Here is a 22,329-nt window from a genome sequence, read left to right on the forward strand (position 1 = left end):
CGCTTCCTCATCTAGGAAAAGATGCTTTCCCGAAACGAACGTCATGCGACGGGGAGAAATCCTCTTTCGAGAAGTGAGGTTTGGGAAGTGCCGCGGACGCGGGGAGGGGCTCTGAGCGCCGCCTCCCCCCTACGGGTGCTCACAGCCCGGCTCGGACATCAGCGCGGCGGAGTAACGTTGTCCCTCGTTCACGCAGCAACCTCACCGCTCTGCCGGGCACTGAAACCAACGCCTGGCCCAAATCCTGCTGGATTTTACAAAATATCCCTCGTTACCTCCTTACAGAACAGACATCACTAATGTAACAACAGCCACTGAACGAAGCTCGGCCTCAGGCACCGCTGTACGCGAAGCCCCCGGGCACGGAGGTGCAGCGGAGCCGTCAGCAGGAGCCGGGAGCTGCCGGCCACGGCACCCGACCTCACGTGGAACCCGACCTCACGTGGAAGTTCCAACACGAGGAAGCTGCCCTGCCTGTAAGCAGCATGTCATGGGAGCCGGGCTCCTTGCACAGGCATTCCTGCCACGCGGGCAGTCGGGCAGGGTCACAGGGCTGTAGTTCAGATCAAAGCCGTGCGAAACTCACAGAAAATACTCCTTAACTTCTTCTGATGCCCAGAAAATAGGTCTTGGTTTCATCCACTTAAAAAGACGTCTGGACTAATAACCACTAACTGTATCAGAAACATGGCTGCCCAAACCCCTGCAGAATGAAATTCTGATCATCAAATGGTGTTTTATAAATAAATTTCACTAAAATGCTCAAATCATCAGAATGGTGCTGGGAGCAGTGCTGCAAAGCGCCCAGCGACGTGGCAGGCAGCTCTGCCCCATGGACACCGAGCCCGTGGAGTGGGGCATGGGGCACAGAGCAGGCATGGGGCACAGAGCAGGCATGGGGCACAGAGCAGGGCATGGGGCACAGAGCAGGGCACAGAGCTTGCTGTGTCCTCCACAGCCACCAGAAGCCCCCGGTCTGATCCCCATCAGCCTGCCCACTCCCTGTGAGGGAGGCCTGCAATGAAGGACAGCTCTCCATCCTCCTGCACTATCTTTGGGATGAGCAATAATCAGAAATAGTTTTTCTTTGCAGGTCTCCTCGCGTGGCAGTGCGAACTGACAGACGTGGAAGTTCTCGTCTGTCTCCCGAGATTTCTGACTCCCTTCAGAACGGCTCAGAACGTGGTGTCAAAAGTGGAGCTCTCCCTGCAAACCCCTGCACCGCAGCTCCGTGTTTGGCAGCGGGCCGCAGGCGGCCAAGCGGCACGTTGGCTGTCCTTCCCTCCCCTCCCCACACCCCGAGCCGTGCCAGGAAGGATCCCCTCGGTCTGATGCTCCAGACAAGGCGTTTACATTTAGGCTAAGCGCAACCCCACGTAAACGCCGTTCGTTCCAACCCGGCCGGCAACCGGCACCCAGCGCACGGAGCCGCCCTCTCCTGCCCCAGCCGCTTTCCCCGGGGAACGGAAGCCTCCCGCAGCCGCAGCCCCGCACAGGGCGCAGCCGTGACGCTGCCCGCCCACCGGCGGCGGGACGGCCATTGGGAGCGCGGCCGTCACCGCCCCGCGCCGCCGCGCTGCGGGGCCGCCGCGCCGGGCCGCGCCGGGGCGAAGCGGGCTCCGTTCCGCAGGACGGGAGCGGCGAGGCCGGCACAGGGCGGGTGAGCGGCGGGAGGGCGCGGAGCCCCGCGGGAAGGGAGCGGCGGACGGGGCGGCGCTGACAGCCGCGGGCGCGAGGCGGCTGCCCGGCCTCGGCGACGGCTCCGCCTCGGCCGCCCCGGGCCTCTCGGCGCTGCTCGTGCGACGCGTTCCGAGATCCGCGCGGATGCGCGGCGGCGAGCCCACGGCCGCGGTGCCGCTGTTAGAACGGCGACGCGCGCTCCTTCCCGATGAATTAACGTCGTCTGCGGCCGTCTCGCGGTCGAATTCCCGCGGCGGGGCTCCCGGGCTGCGGGCGCTCGGCGGCAGCTGCCGGGCCGAACCGCAGGCGCGGAGCTGCGCGTGGAATTCTCCGTCTCGGTTCCGCCGCATTCATCGCGGCGGCCGTAGCCGTACTGACGGCAGCGCGGCTGAGCTGCGGGGGAGGCGGCGGGGGCCGGGGGCCGCCCCGGGAGCGGCAGCAGCACCGCAGGCACCCGGCTTCGCCTGCAGCACGGCCCGCATACCTTCCGTTCCTCTGGGATTTCCCACAGTTCTTCTCCAAACACTCCGTCTCAAAATTTCAAAGGACGATACCCAGAAAGCCGTTTATTTCAGCTGCCTTGAATATCTTAATTCAGCTGTGTGAATTTTCGGAAGCATACAGGTTGTTTAAATGCACATCTCTGACTGAAAGAGCCCTGGCCATCAGCTTCACAGGGGCTCTTTTTAAAATACTGCTCTTCACTTTTTTTCCACGTCATTTGTCTGCGGCTGGCTCTGAGCACAACGGGACCCGTTTTTCAAAGCCGACATTTCCACTGATCACCCCTTTTTGCCTTTCAGACATGGCCATGCCCAGTTCCCTTCTGTGGGCTGTTGACATTTTCGGGAGGGTTTACACTCTGCCTACAGTTGGCCAATACTGGGAGCTCTGTAAGGACGCACAGCTGGAATTCAAGCGGGTCTCTGCTGTCAAGCAGTGCTGCTGGGGAATAGCCTGCGACCATCAGGTGTACACCTACGTATTCTCGGGCGACGTTCCCATCAGATACCAGGAAGAAACCTATGAAAATCAGGTATGCGGTGTTATGGGTACTTCTGCCATCTACTCTTCAGAATGAAACAACAGTACATCCTTAGACCAGCTGTCTCTGCACGTTTTTCTCATCCTATAAGTTGTGCTTCTGAGGAGCACAAACGTGCCAGGTACGTTACTCTTTCAGTGTTTTCATTCCCAAAGGAAAGTCTTTCCTAAAGCAACGGCAGTAGTGCTGCGGCACTCTGCACAGCACTTCAGATGGGAGCTGATGAGCGCAGTGGGTGACAAGCACGCATTCCCTGACAGAAACATCCAGTGTAACTTCCAGCCAACAAAAGCACATTATTCTTAAGAAAATACTATTTTTGTAATGTATCAGTGGATTATCTGATATGGGCACTGACTCTTCATTAAAGTCCATTTCCAGCTTTTTTGTATTAAAAATGTTATTAAGATGATCCTTTCAATGGAAGATACTTGGAAAGAATGTCTTTAAATTAGTATTTTAAAGAAAACTTCTCTGTTTTCTTTTTAACTTAACCAGAAATTATTTGAGAGACAAAACAGGAGGATTCTCTTCAATACATTTCACAGCTTTCTAAGGGGTAAAGGGAGAAATGTAAGCTGAGAACAGACGTTAACTTACCTACGTAGGTGAAAATATAACAAACTAATTTAATACATAATTTAACACTGATACAACTTTCCACTCCAGAATGTTCCTTCTCCATGGAAACACATTGTTTAAGAAGTGCAAAACTTTAAAAGCTATTTGGTTTGTTACTGTAAACTTTTGTTTGTTGTAGCCTAAGAAAAATGGAAAACAAGATATTAGAAAATACAAAAAAGTCTTCTGCAAGAGCCAACAACAACAGAATTAAACTCCAGCAGCACCCTGGCACGCAGGGCACCATTACCTGACAAACCTCACCAGTGTTTCTATAATGGGCAACGCTATGGGGGAAAAAAAAAGAATCAGAGCTGTGCTGGTGAAAAGCCAAGCAAGTTATCTGTTCTGCAACTGATTAAAGCCAGATTTAGGAAAAAAAAAAAATCCTCTTTGTAACATAAGGTACAAGAGCATTTCCTGATGTAGTTGTCTTGATGTGGTTTCTGGCATAGAAACAATGCTGTTTTCCTGGTGTAGGCAAGATGCTAATCATCTTTCTCCCATGAGTTACACCAGAAATCCCAGTGCCATCTACGCAGCAGTTATCCTAACACTGCAGTGTCACACATCACCAGTGTACTGCTAGCAGTAAGCTGCATCGCTGGGCATTCCTATTTACGCAGCTGAAAGCTACTCGGCTGGGACCAGCACTGCAGCCCAGCAACCCTTCTGTGATACTTTAAAAAAAGCTGCTTCCAAAGAACACGAACTGCAGTTGCAGCATCAACTCCTGCTCATCCACACCAAGAACCAATCTCATTCTGATCTAGTCTGAAAATAAACCCATTGCTCATGATTCCGTTGGGGTTTGCAGATTCCACTGTGGCGACGGGACCTCAAGTAAAACATTTCCTTTATTTCCTGGCAGCGCTGGAATCCAGTCGGGGGCTTTTGTGAGAAATTACTGCCCAGTGACCGCTGGCAGTGGAGCGATGTGAGCGGGCTGAAGCATCAGCAGCTTGATAGCTTCACACTGCCTTCACCACACTGGGAGTGGGAGTCTGACTGGTATGTGGATGAAAATATTGGAGGGGAACCAACAGAGAAAGGGGTAGGTGAACAATACTGAAAAGAGATCTGTTCTGGGAATCCTTAGTCTGTAAGCTAGGAGGCATTTGTAGAAGTGGGAGAAAGGTCTGTGAAAATAGAAAGCGCTTAACTTGCCATAGCTGCTTCCTTCTGGGAGACAGCTCAACTACAGCACAGCATGAGGAAGAATCTTGTCTGAAGGCTTCTTAAATTTATAGAAGTTGTTTTTTTTCCTTGGATTGGGCCATGAACTGCTGCCAGCTTGGTATCACTGCTTTTCATAATCATTATGAAGAAAGCAAAATGCTTTACTGTGTCTTGTTTGTTCTGTACATATCATGCAGAGGAATTAGGACATGATTCGTAAATCCTTCATAGAATTAGCTGGTCTGTTTAATCAGGCTGTTGGGACATGCACAGAAACTTGTGCTGGGTTTGTAAGAATGATTGTGTGCAGAATTCCTCCAAGTAAAGATTTCAGGCTTTTCCTTGCTGCAGATTTTCATGAAAGAAAACTTCTGTTTGCAGGGCTGGACTTACGCCATAGACTTCCCCAGTACCTACACAAAGGATAAGAAATGGAATTCTTGTGTGAGACGCAGGAGGTGGATCAGATACAGGAGATACAAGTCACGGGATGTTTGGGCGAAGGTTCTGGAGATCTTTTTCATATTAACTGAAGTGATTTTTCTGAAATCACAAATTAATATCCCTGTGCTTATAGTTGATTATTGTTGCCCTCCAATTTGGACCTGGATTCCTTGATTTCCAGCCTTGTAATTTGTGCGAGCATAAATGGAAATGTGGAAAGGTGCCACATTTCATGCTAGTGCCATAGAGATGCTCAGCTCCTTTACAAATTTCAAGCCAAATGTTTAAGTTACCTGGTTATTTCACAAAGCATTCTCTTTCAAGACAGTGCCTGTTTAGCATCATTTACCAGCTCTGTCCTTTATCTGTATGAATAACTGTTCTTTAATAATTTCTGTTCCGTTCTGAGAATGTGCAGAAATTGTAGTTCATGATGTTCCAGCTCTCCAATTCAAAGAACATTTCTATGGAGTGTTCTGCAGCAGAAATTTCCTTAGCTGGGGGCTGAAACAATGACTCCATGTTGCTCCAGCTGTTTCCCCACTCTGTATCTAGTAGCCTACAATGACAGGCAGAAGCTCCATGCCTCACCATTTTAGTAAACAACACTTAAAGCCATCCACACTGATCAAACTAAGTCATCAGCCAGCTCACCAATTCACTGCAGCACTTTCCTTCTGTTCCCAACCATCCTACCCTTGCTTCAGATTGTGTCACACGACGACCCAGACCGGTTGCCAGACCCGTTCAATGACATCTCGACTGGAGGATGGGAAATCACCGATGAGCCTCCCGGCCGCTTATCAGTATGGGCAGTTTCTTTACAAGGAAGGGTGCGTGCATATTACATAAGTTTCCCGATTTGAATTACTACTGAAAAGGAATTAAATACTTTTAAAGCAAGACAGGTTTGTTATCATCTTACACTGGTAAGAAACTATGCTGTTTGTGCATCTGGCAGAGGATCTAAGAACTGCTGTAAGACTACATTGTTTGACAACCTGTACTCTAAATGGGGAGGCTTAGTATCTCCTATGGCTGCTGGGCTTTGGAAGCATTAAACCTCTATAAACAGCCGAGTCTTACAAACTTGGGCTGACTGGTCCTGAAAACTGCTCACTGTGGCACCAGTTAACAAAGAGAAAGGCCTGCTCCTTAAAGTTCTCTAGAATTGGAGAGATTCGAGGTGCTGTTAGAGTTTCCTAACTTAACATTCCAGAGCTGGATTCCACATTGCTATCATTTTCTATTGAAAACTATCCATCTTTTTTCTTTGTTTTTAGGCCATCCTAAAGTCTATCATCTTTTGCTCAGTGATGTAAAGATGGCTTCTTTCTTTCTTTCCATTATTGTTAATGCTAAGTAGCCTTCTTTGTCTCTAAACAATTTCTACCTTGTGGTTTCATGAAGAACAACATTCTAACAGGTAGCCTGAGACTTTAAATCACGCTTCACTCTGCCTGGCAAAGTAGAAAATCTTGGTTAAATTGTTTAAAAAAACCCCAGCTTCCTATGCCTCAGACTCCCCAGTAATAAGTGACAAGCATCCCGCTCCTAAGGCTTACTTGACTGACACATAAGACACTTTCATTTCCCAAAGTGAAAGCTTCTGGAGGCAAAATGTATTTCTAAAAATGCTGCTATGGCACTGAGCAGTTGTGTTTTGAGCATCCATATGCCCGCTACACGCTGCTTTCTTTGTTTGATGCTCTTACACCCACTGGGGTCTCAAGATAAGCACGCAGGCAGTGCAAGCAGGCCAGCGGATGGACTGGATGTCTCTTGAGAGCTGCACAGAGAATGGAATTTTTACCCATATTGCAGCAAACTGTGCTCAGTGAAAGTGAGTTTGGGCTCTCATTCTAACAGGAACACATCTGTGCTGGATATTTGTTCCTCCTTGGTTGTTTTTTTTTTTTTTCTTTAAAACACACTGTGACAGATTGAAGTGTTGGTTTTGTTTTAAATCTTGAAATATACACAGAACTTACTGCAACAAGTCACGTGTCCAATCCAGATTCATTTCTATGATAAAAGCTAACCTGTAAAAACACCTCCTCCCTTAATAAATAAAGAAATAATCTTAAATAGCACAAAAATATTTTTAAGGGCCAGAGAGCAAACATGGAACAAAAAGAACAAAAAAGGTGCTTGTTAAAGAAGTGTTCTTTCCAGTCCATCAAGATGTCATCATGCTTGTCTCAACAGTTTCATTGTTGTAGTCACATTTTTCTTTCTTTTAAAACTTGCCTAGGTGTGGTACAGAGAAAATGTTTGCCATCACAATCCAGAAGGTTCCACGTGGTCCTTAATCAGCACTCCTGGTGAAGTTGCACAGATCAGCTGTGGGCCCTATGACCTCCTTTGGGCAACTCTGTGGGAAGGGCAAGCTATTGTGAGAGAAGGAATCGACAGGAATAACCCTCAAGGTATTTTATATTCACTGGGAAACTCCTTTGGTTTTTGTAGCGTTTAACAAGAAAATCACATACAATGGCTTCTGTGTTTTATTTCTTGCAGGAATTTCCTGGAGCACTGTGGAGTCCCCAAGCTCTGAAAATGGGATCATGCACGTTTCTGTGGGTGTTGATGTGGTGTGGTGTGTCACAAAGGATCGGAAAGTAAGAGCTTAATGCCCTGGGCCTGTTTTTTTACTTCCTTTTTGTATCTGCTTTTCTGAAATGGGCAAGTAACTTTCATAGGAAACACTGGTGATTTGGTCTCCCTATGCCTACAGTTTGGGGAATTCCATTCCCTCTTGCTATAGGAATGCTCCCTGGTTTGTGATACACATAGTTGAGTGCAACTTGACAGATCTCTTGATATTGAATCTTCCCAGGGAAGAAAGTACATTTGATGTCAAGCACTAAGACACTGTAATACTTCTGGATCCCTTACTTTGACACTGTAACTTCCAGAACTTACAATTCCATAGAAGATGGGCAATGTGAATGATTCTTTTGTTGGCTGTATCCTTCATGGGCTTCCCGTGATGTTATGTGACTGAAGCACAGGAACTGCTGTAAGTCAAGACAGTCACACCACGATAGAGTAGCTCTTGCTTTAGACATGCATTTTGGGATAAACGAATGTCTAGTGGTTTAAAATAATTGAATTACTCTGGATTAATGAGGCACTGTTTGTCAGCTGCCATTGCACCCAACTGCATCCTGTCTGCTCCATGTGCCAATAAAGCCACTATATAAAAATAGAAAAGCTAATATGTTGTAAGGCTATAATGCAATGAAAAGCACGACAACAACAACAGTAAGAAAATCCTAGGCTGCAGCAAGTGAGGATATGCCCAAATGCAACAGACACAGAAATGGGGCAGGGGGGAAAAGCTGCTTACCTTCAGAAGGCCTCAAGTATGCAGGGAGGATCTCCAAATGAGATCCCTTTGCCTCCACTGCCAGCCCTTAAATGAGAGCTGGGAAGGGGTGGATCCTGGTTCCACCCTTCCATCACTCAGTGCATTGCATTGCATTGCATTGCATGCACCTGAGCTCCCCTGGGCTGCCCTTCTTCCCACCAGGTGCTCCATCACTGCTTCAGGCCACGACTCAGCATTTCTGCTACACGTTTTTCTTCAAATCTGCCCAAAACACTCAAATGCTGTGTCTGCCACACATTTCAACCAACAAGTTCTAACATAGCTGCTTGCCATTATAAGTCCAGATCCTAAATATAAACTTCCAGCTGGAAATTCTTCCAGGTACCCAGCCCACACACACTTTCTGATTGGTAAAAACTAATCTAAGGGTAGGCAATTTATAGAGCAGTATCTCTGAAAAGATCCCTCTGACAGCTCCTTCTGTCGTCCCAGCTTCACAGGAATGCTATTTGGAAGTTGATGTAGTCACCAACAAATAGCCTACAATTTACATGTAAGAGCAAATATTTTTCCAGGGGCTGAGAAACTGTAACTGTCCTAAGAATTATTTTATCTTCACCTGATTAAAACTGGTGCACTGAAGAAAGTAAATTTCACCTGTCAGCATGCCAGTACAGTACAGAAGGGGCAAACCTTAAACTTCAGTTGTTGTTGTTGCAGGTGTGGTTTAGAAGAGGTGTGAACTCACATAATCCATGTGGAACAAGCTGGATTGAAATGGTTGGAGAAATGATGATGGTAAACGTAGGCTTAAATAACCAGGTAAGATAGCTGTGTACAAGTTGTGAGGCTATGTGTGTTCACTGCACAGCAGGGGGCCATCAGCAATGCCCAAGAGGGTCCATGTGACTAAACTGCTAGGAAGCAATGCATGGCTTCGTTCTTCAGAAGATAGCAGTCAGCACATTGCCTGTGTGACACATTCATGTCTTCTTGTGATGGTACAGAATTTTGATATTGCAACTACAGCATCGGCAGTAAACAAGAACAGAAAGGGAAAATGCTGAGTTTGGCAGATTTTCACAGTGCATTTTCCAGTGCTGCACCTTTTCTGTAAACAGTACCCAGCTACATTCCATGCCGTTTCCTTCACCGAGCCCTTTCCTTCCCTAGGTCTGGGGAATTGGCTGTGATGACAGAGCAATCTATTTTCGCCAAGGTGTCACGCCAAGTGAGCTCAGTGGGAAGATGTGGAAGGCAATTGTTTGTGGTCGAGAGAGTGACAGATCTCAGACGGGGAGCTCAACAAGTCTGCTCAGGTGCTTCGTAAAATACCTGCTTGAGTCTGTACACGAGGAGCTTCAGTGCTAGGAGATACTTTGGTACAGGCAGAGAGAAGCAGAGAAGGCATCTAACCATTATGTACACCAGAGAGCATTTACTTTTTTGCCATTAAAATTAACAGTAGGCAGCAATTGCTGCTGTAAGAGCAGAAGCTGACGCTCCCACTTTGGAGCTCACTGCACGCTGGCAGCACAGAACATGTTTTACCAGGCTTTAGTATCCCTATGTGAGCCACTCTTTAATAAAATAAGACATTACCTGTGAAATACAATGAAGGAGTGCAAGCTCCACTTAGCATTACCCTTCTCAGTGTCACCATGTTTCTTTCTCAGGAGATGAAGGCAGTACCTCCCTGCTGGGTGCTGGCTGTTGGCTGTGCAAGATGCCAACGCTGCACACTGCTGCTGGCATGCTGCAGAAGCTACCTGAGACACTGCTCTGAGTAGAAGCCCCCTCTAGCTGAGACAAAAATCACAAAATAATGGGCTTTAAAAAATCCTACTATTTCATATACAGAAAATGTGATGTTGCTTCAGTGTTTTCCTAAGAGTTGTAGGCAGCGAACACCCTTTTTTCCCCCCCCAAAAAATGAGTGGAATCTCCTCTCGTCTTTCAGTTTTACTGTACTGATCTGCCAGATTCACGTTACTCTTCTCTTAATGATAGATTCCTACCTTTAAAAGAATCTACTGTATCTCTCCTAAAGCTGGAAGGCTGCGTTGATTTCTGTGGTCTTGGGCTTGTCTTACTTTACAGTATTTGAATTGTAGTTAATTAATTATCTATTTGTCCTTCAGTGCTGGCTGTTTCTTTACCGATGATATTCAGAACCACACAAACGCCATCATTCAGGGTGATGCAGACACTTCCTCGGACACAGAGCTCTCAAGCATACCCACAAACTTCAGCAGCACACCCCCAATGGGAGCAGCAGCCAGCAGCACAGGCAGCCAGGCAGCAGGAGCACCTGCCAGTGTGACTGTGGATCCTCTGGACTCTGATCAAGAAGCCCCTGCTGCTTCAGCAAATAACGAGAAAGCTCACCTTGAAAGCCGTAAATCCACAAATCCAAATCCTCCTGCAGAGCTGCAGTGGACAAACATTGACTTAAAGGAGGCCCACAGGCATGCAGTCCTCTCCATCGGCACCTTTGCAGAAACATCCAGCCTGTCTTCCCTGAGCATGTTCTCTGTGGGAGCTGAAGAACAGTACGGAGCTGATGAGCACCCACTGTGGGCCTGGGTGTCCGGGGGAGGCTGTCTTGTAGATCTGCACAGCCCACTGAAATGGTTCGCTGTTCCATCAGGTACAGTTCAGTCACTGCAGCAGACCATCATTTCCAGTTACGGTTAATCATGCTCATTATAAAAATGATTTTTGTTGCTTGTTGTTTTGGTGCAAAACTTCTGGTATCACATTAGCTCTTAATGCAGTGTTTTGTTACACTCCGTGTCTGAAGATAGTGCTGCATGTTGGGATTGAGATACAAAAACGTAAAGGTGGTATTTTCTCTCAGCTTCTGTAAGAATTTGGTAAAAAAAAATAATCAGTGTGCTGGAAATGCAGCATGGGGCAGAACCCAAAACAGTGCTGAATAATAACTAAAGCAGTGAGAAAGGCTCTCATGAGAGAGGCAAACACCACAACCTCTGACTCCCCTCTACCATCCACAGTGAGACAAGGGTAAGACAGGAGTCACTGAGAGGCCCAGTAAACTGAGCCCCACTGATAACTGAATGAGGCTGGAACGCCGACTCTGGCAATGATGGAATATAACCACATCTTCAAAATAAGCCATGTACTGTGGCATCCCTGCGTTTTCTAATGGCATAACAATTAATGCATGGTACTTGCTAATTATCTCCAGTGAGTGACAAGTAGCAAAATCTTTTAGCTGGACCGGCTCAGTGTGGTGTTCAAAGGAGAGTCAAGGATTCCTTTTTCACAGGACTGTATTCCAAGGTCACTGAAATGTACTGGTTTGGGTTCTGTTCCAGGTCTGTCGTCCTCTGTGCAGTCTCTTTCTCTGTCCATCACTCCAGCACAGACAGCAGCATGGCGAAAGCAAATCTTTCAGCAGCTCAGTGAAAGGACAAAGAGAGAACTGGAGAATTTCAGGCACTACGAACAGGCTGTTGAGCAGGTAAGCAATGAGGACGCCTACGTCTGTCCCCTGGGCACTTGGATGTAGCAACATTGGGTATCAACAATCCACTTCTGATGTACTGATCTGAATTTACTGTCAGCTTTCTATTCCCCTCTTTATTTTAGTCTGTGACAGCTCTCCTGCAGTACCACTGTCAAGGTTCCCTGTGGGAAACCAGCAGCTTAGCAAACACTGGCTAGCAGTTTTCACCTAAAAACATCAGCTCATCGTTCTGTATAGGCATAAATACAGCACTGGTCAGCCATGGCTTAATATCCTGAAGCATCAAAGTCAGAAAAACATTTGCAGCCATGGAACACTGTAAGAATTATTCCACCACAATATGAGGATCTCTAATTGAAACAGTGACTCACTGTTCCTCTGTGTGACCATTAGGTGATTAGTTAGCTTGCATCAATAAAGCAGTGACAATAGTATCAATAGCAGCACTGAAATGGCAGCCCTTCTCTTTGAAGTTCCCCCTTTTTAAGACTCCTCAGCTCTTTTCAGATTCATTCATGGTTTGAGCCTCTTCACAGCTAATTACTGAATGCCAGTTGCTAAGTCTGCAATTCATTGTTTAAAAACAGTTGGAGTCCAGATTATTAATTCAATTTTAAAAGATTATGTCAAAACCCCTGTAAGTGGGAGCAGAAACTGTGTTATAATAAGGGACACAGTAGTATCAGTAACACTGATTTACACATCATTTCAGTGCCTTTCTATACAGTTTTGTCTGTTTTCATTTTGTTTGTCCCTGACACTAATATACCCTGTGTCAGAATAAACAGATGTGATAAAGACCTGCAGCAGAGATTTCCTGTGCTCACAAGAAACAGTATTTGGGAAAAGGAGTAGCCTTGCAGTTTCCTTACTTTGGAAAATTCGTGTTTGCATTACAGTCAGTTTGGGTTAAAACTGGGATGTTGCAATGGTGGAGAAACTGGAAGCCTCATAAATGGATGGATGTGCGAGTGGCACTCGAGCAGTTCACTGGGAGCGACGGAATGCGTGACAGCATCCTGTTCATCTACTACATGTTTCATGAGGAGAAAAAGGTGCGTTCAGCTTGAGACCTCAAAAGAATCACACATGGCAAAGAAAGATCCTGTGAAGGAAAAGAAGTGTTTTTAATTATAAATTATGACATGTTGTTGTTTTGGGAATCAATTTGAAGGTATCCCAGGGTAATAGTGAGCCTGAAGCTGTTCTAAGCTAGAGCTATGTTAATTCTCTGTCAGAAACGCCCCTTCAGCAAGCATCCACAGTGCTTAATCCATCAGCTTTGCACTAATTGGGATTTCCTCTGGAAGCTCAAAATGTTCCCCACTGTGAGGAAAGAAACAAGCTTAGCTGGCCAGAGTCATCACAAGCAGGGATGATGCATACATGTAACAGAAATCAGAGGAGGCATAGGCCTGGAAATTGAGTTCCATGTTAGCAGCAGGATTCCTTCTGTACCAAGAACTGACTCTTTGCTGTGCTTGTCAGGAGGCCTTGCTCATTGTCTTGAAGTGCAAGACTGCCAGCACTGAGGAAGGAATATCTTGAGTTTGTTCACCCTGGTCACATTCATTTTCTCTCTTCTTAGTATATTCACGTGTTCCTGAATGAAGTCACTATTATAGCTGAAGTTCTGAAGGAAGGCAAGCACTCCTTTGCCCTGTACACACCTGAAAGGACAAAGCAGCGATGGCCAATCTGCCTGGCAGCCACAACAGAGCAAGAAATGCATGACTGGGTAATCTGTGAATTTTTCATTTCAAGCTGACCGTCTTTGAGATAAGACATAAAAGCTAGTCTCTGAAATCTGAGCACTGCATTTACACTATCTGGGCCCCTTATGTATCTCCACAAATCAAGTATTTTAAAAGTCCTATTCAAATTTCTTCACAGGCAGCTGAGGCTTCCTGTCTCCTCTGCTGTGAATCTGCGGTTATCTGCCGTTCTCACTGAAGAAGAATCCTTCTGGTTCTCTGCCTTTTGTTTTTTAGCTGTCTCTGCTGACCATGTCTTGTTGTGAAAGCAGACGGATTCAAGGCCCTCCTTCTCACCAAGCCATTTGGTCAGTTAGCTGTAAAGGAGACATCTTCGTTAGCGAGCCAAGTCCTGAGCTGGAGGCTGGACCACAGCCGATGCCGTGCGATCAAATGTAAGAAGCTGTGCTTTTAGCATGGGCTGCCATCCTGCAAAATCTGTCTTCCATGTCCAGTCAGTGGCTTTGATGGGCTGCCATCTGTATCGGTGTCTGAGTCGGGAAATCTGAAGTTCTCAGTTCTCCCCAGTCACTGTAGCCCAGGAGCATCTCCTGTTTAGTTCTATTACGACTATGACAATACAGTTCTGCAAGCTCTCCAGGCAGAAAGTAATCAGCCTCAGAACTGATGGGTTAAAGGCCAAACCTTCAGCTTAAATAGCCCTACATTTGAGTTATTTCACAAAGTGCCTTTCAGTAATAACACTTCAGAAATACTTTAACCACCTTCCTTCAGGGTAGAGCTCCTTCAGCATCTGACAAATCACAAAGCAGATGTCCTCTTACACCTTACTTGGGGAGATCTGCAGTTTAGGCCATCTCCCTCCATTCCCGTAACTAAAATACTCCTCTGTGGTTTCTTCACTTTCCCCATTCTTCTCCCGAGAATTATCACGGCTGGCTGGCTGTATAAAGCCCACAAAAGGATTCATCTGCCAAGATTAAAAGTATAGGGAGAATTAAATCTGCCCTATTTTTTTTCTGATCTCCATAGCAGATATATGAAATATTTGTATTATTGATAGATAAAGGCAATTCTTAGAATTAAGAATGAGGATGAAGTTACAGCAGAGGCAGTGGATGGCTGCTAAGAAGTACAGATAGTAACCAGACTGTTCTAACGAGCTCACAAAAGAAAACAAAACATAAGCTACAAAATAAAAGGGAAGCAATATAATTCAGAGCCTGACCATCCCCAGAAGAGACTGACAGGTTCCCTCCGGCAACTTTGCAGTAGTTGTTCAGAGGGAATGCTTTCAACTGGCAACTGCCTTCACTCTCTGAATGAGCAGAGGTTAAACAAACAAGGAAATGAAGCTGCCACTTCCTCAGGACGTGACAGAGTTGAGAGGGGTAAGAATACGTTCCTGATGGACGTGGTATGGGGTAAATGTAAAACGCTGTCACTTTTCTGGCAGGTTTTGGCGTCAAGTTGGAGGTCATCTTCGACTGGTAGAGTGCAATAACCGAGGCGTGGTGTGGGGCATAGGATACGATCACACAGTGTGGGTCTACACTGGTGGATACGGAGGGGGCTTCATTCAAGGTACGGTGACTGTTCTCCTGTGAGGTGCAGATTTCTTTCTTATCTTCCCAACTGAGTCAGCTGTTCATGCTGTCCTTCCTCTAGCTTTTCTAATATGTAGGGCTGTACAGGCAACTGGGCACCCATTAGGAAGGATTTGGCACTGCAATTTGATATTGTCAGCTTGAGAGTAAGAAACAGAACCATCAAAAATATTACTGTGGCTCATGGAACTGAAAATGCAGAGTCTATGAGGTTTACCTTTCCTGTAATCCAAATGATTTATTTCCCATAGGACTGGCCAGTAGTGCTGATAACATTTATACGCAGTCGGATGTGAAATGTGTTTACATCTATGAGAACCAGCGGTGGAACCCAGTCACTGGATATAGCAGCAGGTTGTTTTCTTGATTTGCAGCAATTATTTAGTGTACTTTTTTACTCATGTCAAACGAAATGTCCCAGGGTTTGTTCTAGCTTTGTTAGTGCACAAAACCTTTCATTTCTTTCATTTCTTCATTATTAAGGGCAGTTTTTTCCTCTCCCCTTTGGAATTCTGTTGTAAATACCTTGCATTCTCTGTGCACGATGTCACTGCAGAGGCCTGCCCACAGACAGGTACATGTGGAGCGATGCGTCTGGGCTGCAGGAGTGCACCAAAGCCAGCACCAAGCCTCCTTCACCGCAGTGGTCTTGGGTAAATCTTGCTTTGAAAGTCTTTTCACAAAGACGGTACGGCTTAGCAAGTAGGATATGAAACTTGGGATCTGGTGACCTGGGTTTCTCTTGCGGGCTTGTCACAATGCTTACCCTTGGTTTCCTCATTTGTACAACAGTAGCAGTGCTCCATAGTCACAAGAACATTAAGAGCTGGGGGTTCTGGCTGTTTTGTTTGTCTTGGGGGAAACAGATGTCTGTTCAGGTTGTTTCATTCTTCAGGTGAATTAAAGAGACCTGGGAAATTCTGTGTGAATGTATATTGCAAGTAGTAGAAGATTTCTAGCAAGCATGCCAAAAGGTGGAAGGGGAAGTATTGAAATAGGTTGTTGTTATGACCCACTCGGTGCTTACTGTGCTTGTCACTGTCTCGTGGCAATAGGTGTCCGACTGGTACGTGGATTTCAGTACTTCGGGAGGAACTGACCGGGAAGGCTGGCAGTATGCAGCAGACTTTCCAGCGTAAGGAGATAACTTTTCCTGCCTTAAAACCTCACAGGCATCTTTTAAGTTCTTTTTCTCATTTGTTGTTTTGCACATTAACCACGCTTTATCAGGGACAAGCAAGCCTTGATTGCTCCTGTCCTATGGGGACAGTAACACTGAAATTTGCAGGGGAGGTAGGGCAGCAGGTCTGTCTGGTGGACAGAAGCACAGACAATGCTCTCAGGCTGCCACTGAGGTTGGAGATGCCCTGACATGCTCATGAACGTATATTCCAATCTGTTTTGGTAGGTCCTACCACGGCCACAAGACAATGAAAGACTTTGTCCGACGGAGGCGCTGGGCAAGGTGAGGAACTGAGATAGGAGCACAAGGTTTGGAATTGAACGCTAACTGCTCCCATAGTCTCCTTTAACTATGAAGGGAAGAGTCATCACACAGTGAGCAAGAGTAATAGTAAGGAAACCCGCAGTGAATAACCCACCTCCAGTAGAGAAGCTCAGGGCCCATAGCATTATGGCTTTTATTTTAAGCAGATAAGCTATTCGGTTTTGTGGGATCTGTAGAAAAAAAAGTCAGCTAGTGATTCTCTGTATCTGCTCTCAATATGGTAAATTATTAAGGAATAATGAGGTCTAGGCATTCTAATTCACCTAAAACAACAGGAATATGTGTCATCTATAGTAACCGTTTTAACATATGACTCCCACATGCTGTGCATTAGGCCACAGATAATCCCAGCCCCATTTAAATCACAGTGCACCACATCCAGATAGAACCAGGAAAATAGCAGACTGCAATTATTATATTCTACTGAGAAGGAAGGTCTGTGCATTTACTGTTTTTCCAGCTTCCCTATGCTTTCTCTACTAGAATACCTAATAATATGCTAACAAGTGACTGTGATCTGACAATTACGCATTGTTCAGTTTGCTGCTGAGGCTGCAGAGTGTTTCAGCCTTTGTATGATATCTTCAGAGGCCCTGAAGCATCAAGCCACTGTTGTTCCAGGCTATGCAACCAACCAAAATCTGTTCCATCAAAATATGGACTTGAAATAAATGAAGCAACTTGAGAAATATTCTTAAGCCTGAACAGTTCTTCCTGCTTTAACATTCAACTTAAAGCTGGAAACAGATAGGGAACAGCTCATGGCCGGATGCTGTTCTTCAGAACCGGAGGCAGAGGAATGCCCTGAGTTTTTTTGGGTATTTGTTCCACACACAAATATCTGTTGTGACCACAGAATTTAACATAGTTTCCCTAGCAGGCAGCACCACTGTGCTGCAGCTGCCTCAGAAAAATGCACCAGTCTCAGGATGACCCATCTGTAACTTAGAAACCTTTTCTCTGCTTACCTTAGAATGCTACATCTGCTTTCTAACAGTTGCCACCAAAAAATCAAGTTGTAAAGCAATTCCCCTAGCCAAGACACAGGAATGAACTGTGTGTGGAGCTCCCTGTGCAGTGGGATTCTCAGCTGATTTCACCATTCAGCTGCTGTGCACTGAGTTACAGCTAGGATGCAGGACAGCAAAAGCTGCCAACTCCTCTGACAGCCTTGGTTTTGTGCAGTGAAATCAGAACAGATGTAGTAAAGCCATTTTAAATTAAAACAAAAGAAACAACCAAAAGTTCTTATTGTACCTATTTAACAAAAGGACCTGAGGACTGTTCACAGTGAAGTCAACAACGGACCAGGGAACAGATTCAGTTATAGAAAGTACGTACTTCTGATGGGTCTGGGGTTTTTTTACTTCAGAAAATGTAAGATAGTCACCAACGGGCCATGGCTGGAAGTGCCTCCTGTTACCCTGTGGGACATCTCCATAATTCCCAGTTCAGATGCAGATGATGAAGAATCAGTAGCACTGTGGGCAATCAGTGACAAAGGAGACGTGCTCTGCAGGCTTGGAGTGACACAGCAAAACCCAGCTGTAAGGCTCCCTGTTTATTTTTATTGCCTTGTTGATGTATTTAATGTAATTACCCACGTACATACACGCAGTCATGCAGTGCCCTCTCTCAAAGCACCTCGTTATTTTTTTTCCCTTTGTGTCCCAGATTTCAAAGTCCTTCTCCTGTAACTGTGACCATTTTCTGCCCATGTTTCTTACCTCAGTTTGTGTCACGCTGCTTCCAGTAAGCTCTCCTGTCCTGGGTGATCTTTGAAGGTCCCTTCCACACAAACTCCCCTCCCCTCCCCTCTCCTCCCCTCCCCTCTCCTCTCCTCTCCCCCATATATTTCTCTTCAGTAAGTGCTTTACTTCCACTTTCTGCACTGTTAACTTTGTTCCTTTTTTCCCCCATTGTTGATAATACTTACATCCCATTCAATTAAACTGCCCTGGGACAGAATTTCCCTTAACTGTGATTGTAATCTAGTTGCCACTGATATCAATGGGGTTTGCCCACTGGCTTTTTGTAACTCTGCTCAGTTAAAAGGGGGTGCTGGGATTCCTACAGGTGTGACTTTCCTGTGTACCGAGATGGAAGTAACGACCTCACATCCAATAAAGCACACAGGAAGGAGCCAACAGTAGCAGCACCCCAGCAGGAGCACACCTTTCCTCATGAACGTGCTGAAGCAACAAATTAGGGCTTATGTGCACTAGCTTTGAGCTATATTTGCAATTGGAAAAAAATGTAATATACATATATTGTATATGCATGCATCATACATGTAATATACTTCAGTATTTGGAAAAAATGTGCAAGAAGACAAGCATGTATAGGGATTATTCTTTTTCCTTCCTGCTGAGCCTGTTACAACTGCACACATCTGTATGACAGCACAACAGCAAGACGGGGAATTTGTACGTGGCGTCTGAAAACAGATTTTAACCTGTTGATTTTGGGGATTATTGGTCTGTATAACCAAAAAAGAGTAATTTGAGACAGGAAGTCAGTCTCTATCCCAGCCACTCAGAAACATGCAGGCCCTGAATTCCAGAGATTTTAACTGGAAAGGCCCTGGTAAAGTTCAATCAAACTATTCATTTCAAAGATGCAATCATCTTCAAAGATCAGGAACCTTGTTTCTGTTCAGTCTTTTTGGTTTTGGTTTTTAATTATTATTACTTAGAATATTTTTCACTGCTTAGGGACTCCCATTTGGTAATCGTTAAAATAATTTATCAAGAAGTTTCTAACCAGTTCACCTCTGATTTGTCAGGGAACGTCCTGGCTCCACGTGGGAACAGATCAGCCCTTCATTTCCATCTCGGTTGGAGCATTTTTCCAGGTGTGGGCTGTTGCTAGAGATGGTTCTGCCTTCTATCGGGGCTCAGTGTCTCCAAAGAAACCTGCAGGTGAGCTCTTGTACTTTTTTGGTACAATCTTCACCTTATATGTGATGCAAGCTCTACTACATTGCCATGAATAACCATAGCATCCTGTTAATTACAGAAGTCAATTGGCTTTTCACTTGGGCGATTTGGAAACGCAGTTCGTCTCCAAAAAGAAGCTGTGCAAATGCACTGAGTGCAACATCTTCCATGGCTCCCGTGCACAGCTGTGCATTTCCACTGCAGACATTTCCAAGAACTCTTATACGTGGTCTTGTTTTCTCATTATTTTACTCTCCTATTTCTGACTTCTAGGTGACTGCTGGTACCACATTCCTTCACCTCAAAAACAAAAGTTAAAACAAGTCTCGGTAGGACGAACGTCAGTGTTTGTGTTGGATAAAAATGGTAAGGGTTTTCAAAATTATTTATCAATGTTGGAAAAAATAGATCAGTATACATCAGTCCAGGCCAAATCATCTGCTTGGACAGGTTGTTATTCCAAGAGGAACAGAATTTCTTACTAAAAGAGACGTGTTTTGCAATAGCTGGTAGCACCTTAAGCAACAACCCTCATCTGTTCCTCCATCCATGCTGTTTTTTGGAAAAAAGTGACAGAGGTGACTCTCAGGAGAGCTGCACACAAGGCTTTTGTGCCTGAAGCCCTAAAACAGAACTAAGAATACCTTCCTGCTGCTAAAGCCAGAAACAAGCAGCTGCACCATGAAGAAACAAGCCCTTCACACCAGTCTCCTTCAGAGACCTTACTCTCATGTTCTACATCTCTAAACCATAGTTCTTCATATAAATATTCTTCCTGAAGATTTTTTTCAAACCAGAACAGCGGCAGTTTTCCAGAAAAGCTATAGAGTAACCACAGAAACACACATTCCAAAGTAGGGACCTTGCTGTAAAACATCAGTCAGAAACATCATGTGTGCCTGCTCTATGTGGAGCAAAACCCCAAGCTGCAACCAGGACCTTTTGTTCCCCAGGCAATCTGTGGTACCGGCAGGGCATCACGCCGAGCTACCCGCAAGGATCTGCTTGGGATCATGTCTCAAATAACATCCGTAAAATGTCTGTGGGGCCCCTGGACCAGGTGTGTATGAAGCTTCCTGGCACACCATCAGGTTATTAAAAATTATGCTCAGCTTATTTTTGTAATCAAATGTTCTTTGGCATGGTTTTATTGCACACTATGATTATCTGAGTGACAGAACCCTGACAGCGTGACAGAACACGACAGTGAGGTAGTGATATAGCCATTCCTTCAAAAGCCCTGATGTTCTATTTCTCTAATATTTCTATGCATAACCTCTTTCCTGCCAAGCTGTACTCTGGCACTGTTTCCACTACAACCCAGCTATCCGGTTGGGTGTCTGAATTAGAGCAGTCTGGGCTGCCTGCGAACACAGTCAAGCAGGCTTAGATTTGCCATGTCTGGGAATTGCAGCGTGAAGAACAAATGCTGTTACTGCCTCTTTTTGCTTTCTTAAGGTCTGGGTGATAGCTGACAAAGTGCAAGGAAGTCACGGTCTGAGCTGTGGGACCGTCTGCCACCGCACTGGGGTTCAGCCAATGGAACCCAAGGGCCTGGCGTGGGACTACGGCATTGGGGTACGTGTGGGCACCGTGCTGCACTGAGGGGGCTGCTCGGAGACAGGCAGCAAGCTGGTGAGCTAGCTAGGGCTTGCACACCCGCAGGAAATCAACTTGTGTTCTCCTGTTTCATTTCCTTTTTTAAATTAAATGTGATGGATCGTGCAGTTGTAGCTGGAAGTCATTTATTTGGATTTTAAATAGGTAACTTGAAAGTTAGGAAGTCATGAATAAATGTTATAAAACCAGCGGTGCACGTACAGCAAATACTGTACTTGCAGGCTGATGTTTCTCTTTTTGTATTTATCGATCCTTCACAGGGTGGATGGGAACACATCACAGTCAGAGGAAACGCCAGCGAGGCGCCCAGGAGCAGCGTGCCCAACGCCTGCGAGAGCCCCACAGAGCCCATGGGGTCAGAAGGCAACGGAAGGAGAGGGAAAACAGAAGGTTCCAGAACGCCTCTGCTGGTCAGTGAAAGACAAGAGGTGGACAGAAATGCAGTTAATTGTTAAAGTGCGTTTTGCAAACAAGCGGTAGTCGGTAGAATCTAAAAGGAAACTAAATGTTCATTGCCTGAGAGAAAAACACGACGTTCTTGTGCTACTGATGTATTTTACCAAACTGGAATTTGCAATGGGGTAATTTAAATACTGATTTCTTCTACTAGGTCGTGTGTAAAATGTGACTTCATAGAAATAATAGTTTTGTCAGGACAGGAAAGCACTGCAGCCAACCGTGTATCTCTGACCCTTTTCCACAGCTGCTTCACATCCATACAAATGTGAAAGTCTTTGCATACAACCATAGCATTTCTCGTTTTTTTTAGATTTCACAGTATATTTTAGAGGCATACTTGACAGAGACATCAATATAAGTGAATCTGAGGCAGTTCCAGTGACTTGCACTGTGAACATAACTACATGACTATGAACATTTAGGCAGTCACAACTTTGCTCACCTCAGTCCTGCTTGTGTCAGCCTGTAGAGCTCCGGTCATGTTACTCCTGTTCCCATCAGGAAAACTGAACTTCATACAGCTCAGCTCACGATGCAGTTATCAGTAAGGGACAACTTCTGCCATCTTGGCACACAGTAAGTAATATCTTAATCAGGAAGTGGAATCACTGGTCTTTGCATGACTGTGTAGACAGCATGTCCTATTCAGTCTTGCTAAGACAGGCACGGTCTCATGCTAAATTGTC

At 45.6% G+C, this 22,329-nt stretch overlaps 1 protein-coding gene across 1 annotated transcript; it reads left to right on the plus strand.

Annotated features, from left to right (window-relative positions):
- Nucleotides 1-2,485: 2,485 nt before the first annotated feature.
- On the plus strand, nt 2,486-21,639 carry TECPR1 (tectonin beta-propeller repeat containing 1; the record flags this gene model as incomplete). Its single annotated transcript, XM_079542722.1, has 24 exons — nt 2,486-2,716; nt 4,218-4,400; nt 4,907-5,029; nt 5,677-5,802; nt 7,224-7,398; nt 7,490-7,590; nt 9,024-9,125; nt 9,477-9,622; nt 10,445-10,953; nt 11,645-11,790; nt 12,696-12,851; nt 13,385-13,534; nt 13,788-13,945; nt 14,968-15,095; nt 15,370-15,472; nt 15,675-15,771; nt 16,174-16,253; nt 16,527-16,583; nt 17,998-18,172; nt 19,411-19,546; nt 19,838-19,930; nt 20,518-20,624; nt 21,023-21,142; nt 21,445-21,639. 24 exons carry the CDS (start codon nt 2,486-2,488, stop codon nt 21,637-21,639), a joined length of 3,597 nt encoding a protein of 1,198 aa, XP_079398848.1.
- Between the last annotated feature and the right edge of the window lie 690 nt (nt 21,640-22,329).

Source organism: Tetrao urogallus (genome assembly GCF_951394365.1).
Source record: "Tetrao urogallus genome assembly, chromosome: 15".
In the NCBI taxonomy this organism is placed as follows: Eukaryota; Metazoa; Chordata; class Aves; order Galliformes; family Phasianidae; genus Tetrao; species Tetrao urogallus.